Source organism: Manihot esculenta, chromosome 11 (assembly GCF_001659605.2).
Source record: "Manihot esculenta cultivar AM560-2 chromosome 11, M.esculenta_v8, whole genome shotgun sequence".
Lineage (NCBI taxonomy): Eukaryota > Viridiplantae > Streptophyta > Magnoliopsida > Malpighiales > Euphorbiaceae > Manihot > Manihot esculenta.
This window is the reverse complement of record NC_035171.2, coordinates 30,206,604-30,218,801: the sequence shown is the minus strand read 5'-3', so window position 1 is coordinate 30,218,801 and position 12,198 is coordinate 30,206,604. Positions and strand designations below refer to the sequence as shown.

At 28.8% G+C, this 12,198-nt stretch overlaps 1 protein-coding gene across 1 annotated transcript; it reads right to left on the bottom strand.

Annotated features, from left to right (window-relative positions):
* LOC110627131 (calcium-transporting ATPase 1, endoplasmic reticulum-type) lies at positions 1–6,185 on the bottom strand. The gene is made up of 9 exons (XM_021773376.2): positions 5,962–6,185; positions 4,293–5,765; positions 3,872–3,941; positions 3,650–3,771; positions 2,576–2,857; positions 2,095–2,472; positions 1,689–1,798; positions 873–1,101; positions 1–743 (listed from the first exon to the last, which is right to left on the bottom strand). Exons 2-9 carry the CDS (start codon positions 5,703–5,705, stop codon positions 159–161), a joined length of 3,189 nt encoding a protein of 1,062 aa, XP_021629068.1. The 5' UTR covers positions 5,706–5,765; positions 5,962–6,185; the 3' UTR covers positions 1–158.
* Between the last annotated feature and the right edge of the window lie 6,013 nt (positions 6,186–12,198).

Below are 12,198 nucleotides of genomic sequence, written 5' to 3'. Positions count from 1 at the left end.
TGAGAAAGAAAACGGCCAGCGTATATATTACTTTCTATTGTTTAAAAAGAAAAACAGTGTCTAATCAAATATTGAAAGTCCAAATTATCAGAGTAGAGGGGGCTTAGTACGCAGGCACCGACTCCTACGTTTTAATAGTCCTATTATCCCATCATAACTCACTCTGCCTTCTGCTTCCAACGCCTGCTTGATTTGGAATACCGCATCCCACTTGTACACCTTCCCACTAACTTCAGAACCTCATCTATTAGAATAACAGGGAATGCAACAGCCACCACCAGAAGCCACTCGTTCAGGCTCAGTGGAACTATTCCGAATACTTGAGCCAGGAATGGTACGTACAGGATCAAAAAGTGCAATCCAAATGAGACCAGCATTGCCAGAAGGAGAAACGGATTCACCCATGGAGGCATTGTCAAGAGGCTACCATCCTCAGAGAGAGCATTCAGGGAATTGAACATCTCAATGGCAACCAATACTGAGAGGGACAGAGTTGAAGCCTTGATTTTCCCACTTCGGAAGTATTCGCATGGATTGTCATCAAAGTTAAACACTTGTGACCCTGCTTTGAAGGGTGATACTGAAAAACCTTCCCAGCTGCTACACTGATCCCAGTTGGCAAGCTGGGAGTAGGTCACAAGGCTATGACCATCGCCACTCAGGTCAATGAACATGAATGTGTGGTGCGTGTACCATATCACGAATACACCGACTGTTGCCAAGCCAACATAAGATCCAATTACCTGGCATTCAGTAAAGATCAAGGTTACCAACATTTTTCTGCATACTTCAAATCCAGATTCTGGAACAAAAAATTAAAATTAATATTGTTGTTTCATGACAGGAAATAAAACGAATAGTGGCTCTTGTACCAGATAACGAAATAAAATCCACGGTGTTATCAATGAGTCATCACTCTTTCTGGGAGGCTTCTTCATTATATCTGTGTCTGGGGGATTGAATCCTAAAGCTGTTGCTGGCGGTCCATCAGTCACAAGATTAACCCAGAGAAGCTGCACGGGAATCATCCCTTCTGGAATACCCAAAGCAGCAGTCAAAAATATAGAGGCGACCTCACCAATATTTGAGGAGATCATGTACCTATGCTCACAATTAAAGAGAATATGTGAGGAAAGGAAACCAAAAATGGAACTCACAACCCAATCTATATAGAGAACTCCCATTGAGGAACAAACAGAACATTAACCAAAACACAGTTCATTCTGAATTCTTCAAAAATTGAAGCAAAACATTGGGATCCCAACTGAGGAACTGGAATATTCTTTAGAGGGCCTATGGCTAGTAACTTATGTTTTCACTTAAGCAAGACAGCAGCACTAAAATTTCAGGATTCTATACAACGGAGAAATCCCTGTCTTCTGTTTTCATGGGTACCTTTGCCCACAAGACTCACAATGAAGAAGCCTTGTTATGAGTTAATTATACAGACTTAAAGATTAAATTATTAAAAAGATGTTGGACATCATGTCCTGGTTGGTATTAGACTCAGAATGATGTTGGACATCATGTGAAATCAGAAGCACAAAGTCGAAACTTGAACAGTCTTACTTCTTACTATTGCAACTAATATACAAATCAAAGGGCTAATGTATGCATTACCATAAATTCCAATATATGCAGATAAATGACTATTTTAAAACTAGTCGTCCAAGTGAAAAATACCAGACCTGATGAAAGCCTTCATGTTGTTGTAGATGGACCTGCCTTCACCAACTGCAGCAACTATAGTGCTAAAATTATCATCTGCTAACACCATGTCAGAGGCTTCTTTGGCAACCTAGAATGAGAATTGAGTTTGAAAACATCAAATAACAGATATGCAACAGATATATACATTTTGTATGTTAAACTGCTATACCTATATCACAATGGGTATTGAATAGATGCACATTGATACATGTTCACACTTGGTAAATGTTCCACGCTTACAACATCGAGCAGTAAGAAGTAACTTGAGACTAAGCCATGCGAATGCCATTTATAAAAGTAGGTTGATATGTATTTGCAAGCAGATATAAGCATCTTTATTACAGTATGAAATCCATCGTAATGCACACAACAAATTAGATATACCTCTGTCCCAGCAATGCCCATTGCTATACCAATATCAGCCAACTTCAAGGCAGGTGCATCATTCACTCCATCTCCTGTCATAGCAACAACTTCACCATCCTCTTTAAGCAACCTCACTATCTCTTGTTTATGCCTTGGTTCAGCCCTAGAGAACAACAGCCCTCCATCTTGCCTTAGATGATTTCTTTGATCAGGATGATCCATGAATTCTTTCCCAGTCAAGCTTCTTGAACTAATATCATCATAAGGTCCAAATACACCAATTTCTCGACAAATAGCTTCTGCTGTATTTTTGTTGTCACCTGTAATGACCATAACACGGATTCCAGCAGCTTTGCAGTCCTCAATTGCCTGGCGAACCTCTTTCCGAGGAGGATCCTTACAAGATTTGAAAGTAAGAATAAGTGCCACAAGAAAGAAATAGAAAACTTGCCAATATAACCATCAAACTAACAGGGGGAAGATTACAGGACTAACTTACCCTGAGTCCAACTAAACCAACAAAAATGAGTTCACTCTCAATAGAGGAATAATTAGATGGATTAAGTAAAAGCTCATGGGCTGGGTGGTCCTCATCACCATTATATGTTTCAAATGTTGGCAGGTCTACTTTGTAAGCAAAACCTAGACAACGTAAAGCACTTGTTGACATGTCATGAAGGCTTTGCAAAATAAGCTCTCTTGAATACTGATCCAATTCCACAACTGAGCCATCAAGCAACTGAACATATGAGCTTCTCTCCAATATGTTCTCCACAGCACCCTGCCACATTTGAGTATGCTATTAATAAGAAGTCCCATGCATATAACTCCAAAACAAGGACAAATTCTAAAAAGCAAAAGCAAGTCCATCCTAAACTTGCACTAGGAAGTTCAAACAGCTAGAACAAATTAAAAGGGAAAAACTTCTTCTCTTACCAGAAAACACAACCTATTTATAGAAAGAAGATTACTGAGAAGAGTAAAAATTAGTATTATGAATGGGACAATTCGTATTTGGAATTCACCAAGTGAATTGGAAATTAGGAAAAGGAAGAAAATATATACTAGTAAAATATATAAAGAAAGAGAAATCAGGTGACAGCAAGTGTAAAAACAAGTTCTTGTATCATCCTTCCGACTATGCTTTAGATCCTTTCCTAATGTGCAAATTTTATAATAGACTTTAGGTTAATTTGGAGAGGGACATTGGAGTTAAAGAGAAAATAAAAACTATTGACCAAAATATGTTTGTAATAAAAAAATTAGTATTCAGATGATTTCCAGTAAGAGACAGAGCGAGAGTATTTGATGTTATTAGTCAATGCAAGAATGCAACTTGTGGTCAACATTGTTGGTGAATATGAGCATGAATACAATATCAGAAATCCAGTTTGAAGCACCTACAAGATATTCAGGCTTAAAACCCCACAAAATTCTTTACCACCAGAACAAGACTGGTGAAAGTATTTTATTCAATAATCAGCATCATCAAAATCAATGAGAAACTCAGTAAATGAAAGGAGAAAATAAACAAGAAAAAAATGACCCAAAGATGCCTGGACTAGTAATGAACCTTCACTAGAAGTGATTTTTTGCCTGTGCTGGAATTAGTAATAACTCCCATGGATTTCCGATCTCGGTCAAACTCAAGAGTTGCAATGCGTTGATCCATTTTGTTCCAGAGTTGACAGCAACCTTACATGGCATCACACAAGGGAAACATTTTAAGTAAATCCTAAAAACGAAAAAGAAGGATGCAAGTGAATAAAACAAAATAAAGCAAGCCGGAACATACGTAGAACGCCCCCATGACCTGAAGATGATTCATTAAGTCCACCCGGAAATCCCATTTTCTCAACAAGGACCTGGTACCCAATAGGGAAGTAACCAATTAGGAATTGACATCACAAATTTCTTCAGTAATTATGTACTAGTACCAGATGTCATGGACAAACAGTAGTATTTGCTAGAAGTACTCCTGATATACTATGCAAACACAGACAGAGTCAAAGAAAAAGAAGTATGAATGAAGTATGAATTTGTTATTATTACAAACATCTGCAGGAGATAAATTCAAATGCGAAAAATGATATCACAAATGATAATGCAAACCACAAATTCAAGCCAATACAATTTCATGATGCTCAGATTTGCCACTGCCTAGTTATCTTCTGTCATTATGCTCATTGAGGGAGTTAAAAAGCAGGTAATTTTACCTTTAATGCAGCCTCAGTAGGCATTCCACTGGCAACATAATGTTGACCAGATTGCTCCACACCAGCATCATTGCAGACTGCAGAAATCTTTGCAATAGTCTGAAGATTAGAGTCCATTTGACCCACTGGCCAGTCCTCTATTTTCCCATCGAAGGGGTCATACGTAGTCCCTTCCACATTGAAAGATCGAAGAGTACCAATCCTAGAACCCATAGCCACTAGCTTCGAGACAGCCATCTGATTGGTTGTTAAAGTACCTGTTTTATCAGAACAGATCACTGTTGTACAACCTAGAGTCTCAACACTGGGCAACTTTCTAACAAGTGCATTCTTTTGAGCCATCTTTCTAGTTCCAAGAGCCAAACATGTAGTAATGACTGCAGGTAACCCTTCTGGTATAGCAGCCACTGCCAATGCCACAGCAATCTCAAAGTAATATGTGCACTTCTCAAATGAGAACTTAAAATTCTTAGGCCAACCATCAACATATTCCCAACTAAGGAAGTACTTCACATTAATCAGCCAAACCAATGCACAAATGACTCCAATTATCACTGTTAGAAGCTCACCGAACTCATTCAATTTCTTCTTCAATGGGGTATCCTCCTCATTCTGTGAGGCTTCATGGATCTGTGAGTGCACCTTTCCAATTTCTGTATTCATTCCGGTTTGTGTAACCAAGCATATACAATTTCCATTCACCACTGTTGTTCCCCCAAACACCATGCATTTTTTCCCTTGTATATCTGTGTTTTCAGCAACAGTTTTAACAGTCTTGCTCACTGCTTCACTCTCTCCCGTCAAAGAACCTTGCTCAACCCGAACTGTGGAGCTAATCAAACTCAAAAGTCGCATATCTGCAGGCACCTTATCGCCCACTCTCAACTCCACAATATCTCCTGGAACTAGTTCTTTTGCAGGCAAATTTGAAATCTTCTTGCCATCTCTTATCACTGTGGCATGCTCAGACTGGATTTCTTTCAGTGCTTCCAATGCCTTCTCGGCATTACTCTCCTGCCAAATGCCCACAATTGCATTCACAATCAAGATCAAGAAAATAACCAGTGGTTCCACAAAAGCTGTGATCTCCATTTCGCCTCCTTCCTCACCATCATACCAAGCCAACACAAAAGATATTACGGCAGCAGCCAGTAAAATCCTTACTAATGTGTCATTAAATTGCTCCAGTATCAGTTTAAAAATGGATGCACCTTCGTGCTTCTCTAATTCATTATATCCATAGATCTGTCGCCTCTTATCAACTTCTGCAGCCGACAGTCCAAACTCATGGTTTACTTGGTAGTGCTCTTCGCACTCTTTAATGTCTTTGGACCAAGCAGGATAATAGTCTTTATCCTGCGATTCCACACCAATGTTTTCCCTCTTACCATAGTCCTCTCCTCCTTTCCCCATCGAACTCAGTCCCAATTAAACCAATTCCCAATCCTTCAATAATCGAAGCAGGCGGAAAACCTATCAAACACAACACATAAAAATCACGATCTGGCTACGCAAATTCCATTAATTTAGAAAATAAACCTTCATTTTCAAGAAGAAGAAGACGAGGATCCAGAACCCGTTCCCGCATTACTTTCTCGACAACCAAAAAAAAAGGAGAAATAAGAACAGAAATTCAACAAAAACAAACGAAAATTAGGGTTTCACTTACCAGTAAATTGGAGTACAATCAGAGAGCGAGACTCTGTTAAACTCTCACTCTCACCTACTGCCACCAGTGATCTGTGTTCTCTGTCCCTGTTATGAGTAGTTAATTCTAGGGCTCACTTAGAAATAGTAATCGGATCTAATCTATATATATAGAAGAAGCCTGTATAAACAAGGAGACAGAGAACGATTCAATAGCTCATACCTTTCCCCGACTCTCTCTCTCTCTCGCTCTTTTTCTTTTTATTACTATTTTGTCAGCGTGGGAAGTAGCTACAATCCACATAGGCTGCGCCAATAGAAATGTGCCACGTCAAAATGCCGAGTCGCTTTTAAGGAGGGTAACCAGAACTGGCAAGCAGGTATACGTGAACTCTACAGGAGGAAATTTGTGGCTTTTAACACTGGATCACCTTGAAATCAAGCCATTAACCAGTGAAGAAGATTAGTTATTTTATTAATGGAGCGAGGAAACTTCCTTCTCATTTTGCTTCAATTAGATTAATGGATTTGGGGAGTATCGGTATGGCATGGCTTTTATGCCCTAGATTTGTATTCCATGACACATGGTTTTTAAATAAAAAAAGTTCACTATTTAATTTTTTATATAAAAAAATTCATTAATCGATATTTTAACAAAAATATTAAAACGATTTTAAATATTTTAAAGAAAATTTATTAATTAATTTTTCATTAATTATTTTACTATTTTAATCCTTTATTTTTCAATTTTATAAAAATTTACTATTTAATTTTTTATTAAAAATATTTTAAATTTTTTATAATATTTAACTATTAAAATTAATATATAGATTAATTAATAAATTTTTAAAATATTAAAAATAAAATATGCTTTTAAATTAAAAAATTAACTAATAAATTTTTTATATCATAAAAATATAATTTTGCCAAAAAAATTCATAAACAAATCAACGTGAGTAAACTTCCTTGTCAATTAGATTAATGGATTGGGGAGTATTGGTGTGGCATGGTTTTTAATTTATACCCTAACTTTGTAATCCATGACACATAGTTTATTTAGAAAAAAAAATTAACTATGAAAAAATTTATTAATCCATCCTTAAAAATATATTAAGATATTTATGAGATTTAAAAAATTTATTAATTATTCATTTTATCGTTAATTATTTTACTATTTAATTCATACGTTATGAAAAAAATTATTAATTAATTTTATAATTTTATAAAATATCTACTAATTAAATTTTATATATTAATGACAATTTTTACTCTTTTGCACCACTACGGTTAAAATTAATTAATAAATTTTTATAATATTAAAAATATTTTAATATATTTTTTCAAATTAAAATACCATATCATAAGAACATGATACATGGACTTGAGGAAACTTCCTTTTTCAATTAAATTAATGGATTGGGGAGTATTGGTGTGGCATGGTTTTTATACCCTAGCTTTGTGATCCATGATACGTAAAAAAAAAATTACTATTTAATTTTTATAATATAAAAAAAAATGTTAATTAATTTTTTAATTTTAAAAAATATATTAAAATATTTTTAAAATTATAGAAAATTTATTAATTATACATTCTATTAGTTTTAGCCACTAATTATTTTACCATTTAATTTTTACAGTATAAAAATATTTATTAATTTATTCTTAATTTTATAAAAAATTTACTAATTGATTTTTTTTAAATATTTTAAGGTTAAAATTAATATATAAACTAATTAGTAAATTTTTAAAAATTTTTAAAATATTTTAATATATTTATTAAAATAAAAAAAAACTAATAAATAAATTTTCTTAGAACGTAATTTATAAAAAAAAAAAAAAAAGCCATGATACATAGACTTGAGGAAACTTCCTTCCCCTTAGCTTCAATTAGATTAATGGATTGGGGAGTAACGGCGTGGCGTGGCTTTTACACACTAGCTTTCTAATCCATGACACAAGCCTTATTTAAAAAACCAGAAAGAAAATATACTATTTAATATTTTGTAATATGAAAAAATTTATTAATAGTTAGTTTCTGTTTATTTACAGAAAATAATTTATTTTAAAAATATTTTTTGTAAAAAATTCTTTTTAATAAAATAATTTATTTTTTATTATTTAATTTTAATTTTAAAAATAAGATTTATTAAAAAAATTACATAGAAAAAACTTAGTACAGATGTCAAAATGTAGAAAAGAAACTTTTTAAAGAGGAAGTAATTTTAATTAGAAAAATATTTTTTATTAACTAAATTTTCTATTTAAATATTTTAAATATTAAAAAAGACTAAAAATATTTTTTTTTAAATATTTTTTATGAAATAAAGGAAAACTTAATTTTAAAAACTACATTTTTATAAGATTTAAAAATATATATTAACCAATCATTCTATTAATTTTATTCATTAATTATTTTATTGTTTAATTCATATAATAAGAAAAATTTATTGATTTATCAATAAGTTTTAAAAAAATATATTAATTAATTTTTTATATAGAAATTATTTTAAATTATTTTAATATTTAATTATGAAAAAATAATAAATTAATTAATATATTTTTTAAAAAAGAGTGCATGACATATGGACTTGAAGAAACTTCTTTGTCATTAGCTTCAACTAGATGAATGGATTGGGGAGAATTGATGTGGCATGGTTTTTATACCCTAGCTTTGTAATACAAGACAAATATTTTATTTAAAAAAATAAATGAAAAGTGGACTTTGGTTTAGTATTTAAGAATTGCCTTCAAATTTCTTTCTTTCTTTGCCAAATTTAATCCATGACAAATGGATTTGGGTAGTTTGGTTTTTATACCCTAGCTTTGGAATGCATGACACGTTGATTTGTTCAAAAGAAAATTATTTTCAGTTCATTTATTATGTAAAAATTCATTAATGATCTTTTGATTTTAAAATATATATTAAAATATTTTTAAAATCATACAAAATTTATTAATGAATTATTTTATAAATTTTAATCGTTAATTATTTATATTTAATTTATATGGTATAAAATAATTTTTTAATTTTATAAAAAATTTACTAATTAGTTATTAATATAAAAGATATTTTAAACTATTTTATAATATTTAACGATTAAAATTAATAAATAAAATAATTAATAAATATTTTAATATATTTTTTAAAATTAAAAGAATAATTAATGAGTTAACGTAATTTTTCCAATAAAAAAACCATAGCAACATAGACTTGAGGAAACTTCCTTGTCATTACCTGCAATTTAGATTAATGGATTGGGGAGTATTGGTGTGGCATGGTTTTTACCTCAGCTTTGTAATCCATTACGCATGGTTTATTTAATTTTTATGATATAAAAAAAAAATTATTAATTGACGATCTGATTTTAAAAAGCATATTAAAATATTTATATAATTTTAAAAAATATATTTTTAAATTTTAATTATTAATTTTTTACTATTTAATTTATACAGTATAAAAAGATTAATTTATTTATTTTTAATTTTATAAAAATTTCAATAATTAATTTATTAATATTGAAAGCATTGTAAATATTCAATGATTAAAATAAATAAATAAATTAATTAATAAATTTTTTAAAATTTTTAAAATTTTTTAATATATCTTTTAAAATTAAGATATTAATAAATAAAATTTTTAATATCATAACAACGTAATTTTTTTCAATAAAAAAATCCATGAAAAATGGACTTGAGAAAGCTTCAATTTAGATTAATGGATTTATTGGTGTAGAATGGGTTTTATACCCTAGCTTTGTAATCCATGACACATTATTTATTCAATAAAAAGGAAAAATTTACTAGTTAAATTTTATAATATGAAAAATTTATATTAAAAAATTTTAAAAATTTTAAAAATGTATTAATTAAACTTTATATTAATTTAATCATTAATTATTTTATTATTTATTTTATGCAATATAAAAAAATTTATTAATTAATCTCTTAATTTTATAAAAAAAATGTATTAATTAATTTGTATATATTAAAATATTTAAAAAATTCACTATGATTAACAGTTAAAATTAATAAAAATTAATTAATAAATTTTTAAAAAATCAGTAATATTTTATAATTGGTAAAATTAATAAAAATTAATTTTCTTCAAAAAAAATAAAAATTAATTAATAAACTTTAAAAACATCATTAATATTTACTAAATAGTAATATTTTCAATAAAAAATTCATGACACATAAACTTGAAGAAACTTGTCATTATCTTCAATTAGATTAATGGATTGCGATTATTGGTGAGACCTGGCATATTCTGTTTTTTTATACCCTAGCTTTGTAATCATGGTTTATTAAATAAAAAATGCATGACACGTGGACTTTGGTTTAATATTTATTATTTAACAATTGCCTTCAATTTTTCTTTCCTTTTCGTTTACCAATATAAAATAAACTATTTTTTTCCAATATTACTTTATATATTAATTAAAAAAAAATTGAGTGCATCAGCTATTTAAATCTTATATATTAATTGTTAATGCGGTATAAATGAAATGTTACTGTAATTAGTTAAATATATAAAAATTGTAAGATGATTGACGCTATCAAATTACGCTATCAAACTACGTTATCAAACTACTCTGACACTTAAATTAATAAATTGAAAAATATAATAAATATAAAAAATTACTTAAAACTTGAGTAATTGTGTAAAAATTATGTAATTTTATTTTTATAATTATTGACTTTATATTATAAGAATATAAAATTAAATATAACATCTCTCGAAAATTTATCGATAACATAATTAGCTGTTTGATAAGATATCTCATAAGTAAATCGATTGGTGATCTAGCGATTATTGACGTAATAGAAATATGCTGGACTGTGTCTGCTAACATTAATTTTATACTAAAATTCAATCCATTCAAAAAATATTGGATCTTGATGATGAATCGGATATTATCTTGTCCATATCTTTTATTTAGTAATATCACATTTGAAATTATCACTCTTTATCACATTGCAATATTTTATAATAATAACTCATTATTTATTTTATATTGCAATATTTTATAATAATAACTCATTATTTATTTTATATAATTATTGTGTACCGTAAATTATAAAATTTCTTTATGCATATATACTATTGAGCTTTTGAATTAATATGAAACAAATTTATTATATTTATATAAATTCAATAATTAATAAAAAGTTGAGATTTGTTGTATTAAAATTTTAATTTAATTTTTGATAAATTTAAATTAATTTTATGTCTAAAAATTGAGGTTCTAGAAATGTGAAATGATGGAAACCCATTGTAGCTTTTGTTTGTGGGCATAGCAAATATGGAAATTGTGTTAAATATTTTTTTTCCCTTTTTTTTTGGGTATTTTATGTGTGAAATCACATGTGTCCTTTTCTACTATGGGTAATCAAACATATTTCTTTCGATGTATTTTTAAAAAAAAAATTATTTGAGGAAAATATTATAAAAAGGGCAAAATCAAAGCAAGAAATTCTGCAAAATGGTTTTTTGAATCTTCAAACTTGATTACTCTTAAAATTCAAATGAAATTTTAGCTAATTTAAAAATATTCTCAGTAAAATCAAATTTTAGCAAAAAATATAAAACCTTTTATACATATCAATTATATAAACTCTTTATATTAGTTTTTTAGAAATACTATTTTTTTTAATGAATTACGAACTATACTAAAATGTCAAATATGTAAATAAAATTTAACGAAAAGTTTTTAATATTATATTAAATTTAAATTAAATTTAACTCATTTTAAAACTTAATTAATATTTTTATAAGAGCCACATCATTCCTATTTTTTATTTAAAATGAAAAAAAAAATAATTTAAAAAATTTCTATAATTATATAATAGTCGTAATGCTATTTAGATTTATCGTAATGCTTGGATTCGTCGTAATACTACTATAACTGTTCATATTTTATCTAAAAAATTCATCAGGTATAATCGTCTCTCTGTTTGAGATAATATCATTTTTATTTGATAAAATTTTATTAATTTTACTTTTAAAAAAATAAAAATTTACTTAATTTTTCTAAATATGAAACATATCAAAGGAGGAATAATAAAATGGGTATTTTATATCTGTATTTTTTTTATTCTTATTTATGTTTGAATTTCAATTATTTACTATAAAAATTATGCAACACAACCGTAAATTTAATTTTTATAAAAAATTGAAGGTGTATGGACTCGAAACTATGTGAGGAAAAAAAATTAGAGAAAAATTTTATTAATGATCAAATGATTTATTTTATAAATA

What these genes read in the sequence shown, in the direction of transcription:
- LOC110627131 (XM_021773376.2), bottom strand. Translation starts at nt 5,705, where the DNA reads ATGGGGAAAGGAGGAGAGGACTATGGTAAGAGGGAAAACATTGGTGTG. An exon ending in AAAAATCACTTCTAGTGAAG is followed by an intron (nt 2,858 to 3,649) that starts GTTCATTACTAG and finishes CAAATGTGGCAG; the next exon opens with GGTGCTGTGGAGAACATATT. An exon ending in TTGGTTTAGTTGGACTCAGG is followed by an intron (nt 2,473 to 2,575) that starts GTAAGTTAGTCC and finishes AAATCTTGTAAG; the next exon opens with GATCCTCCTCGGAAAGAGGT.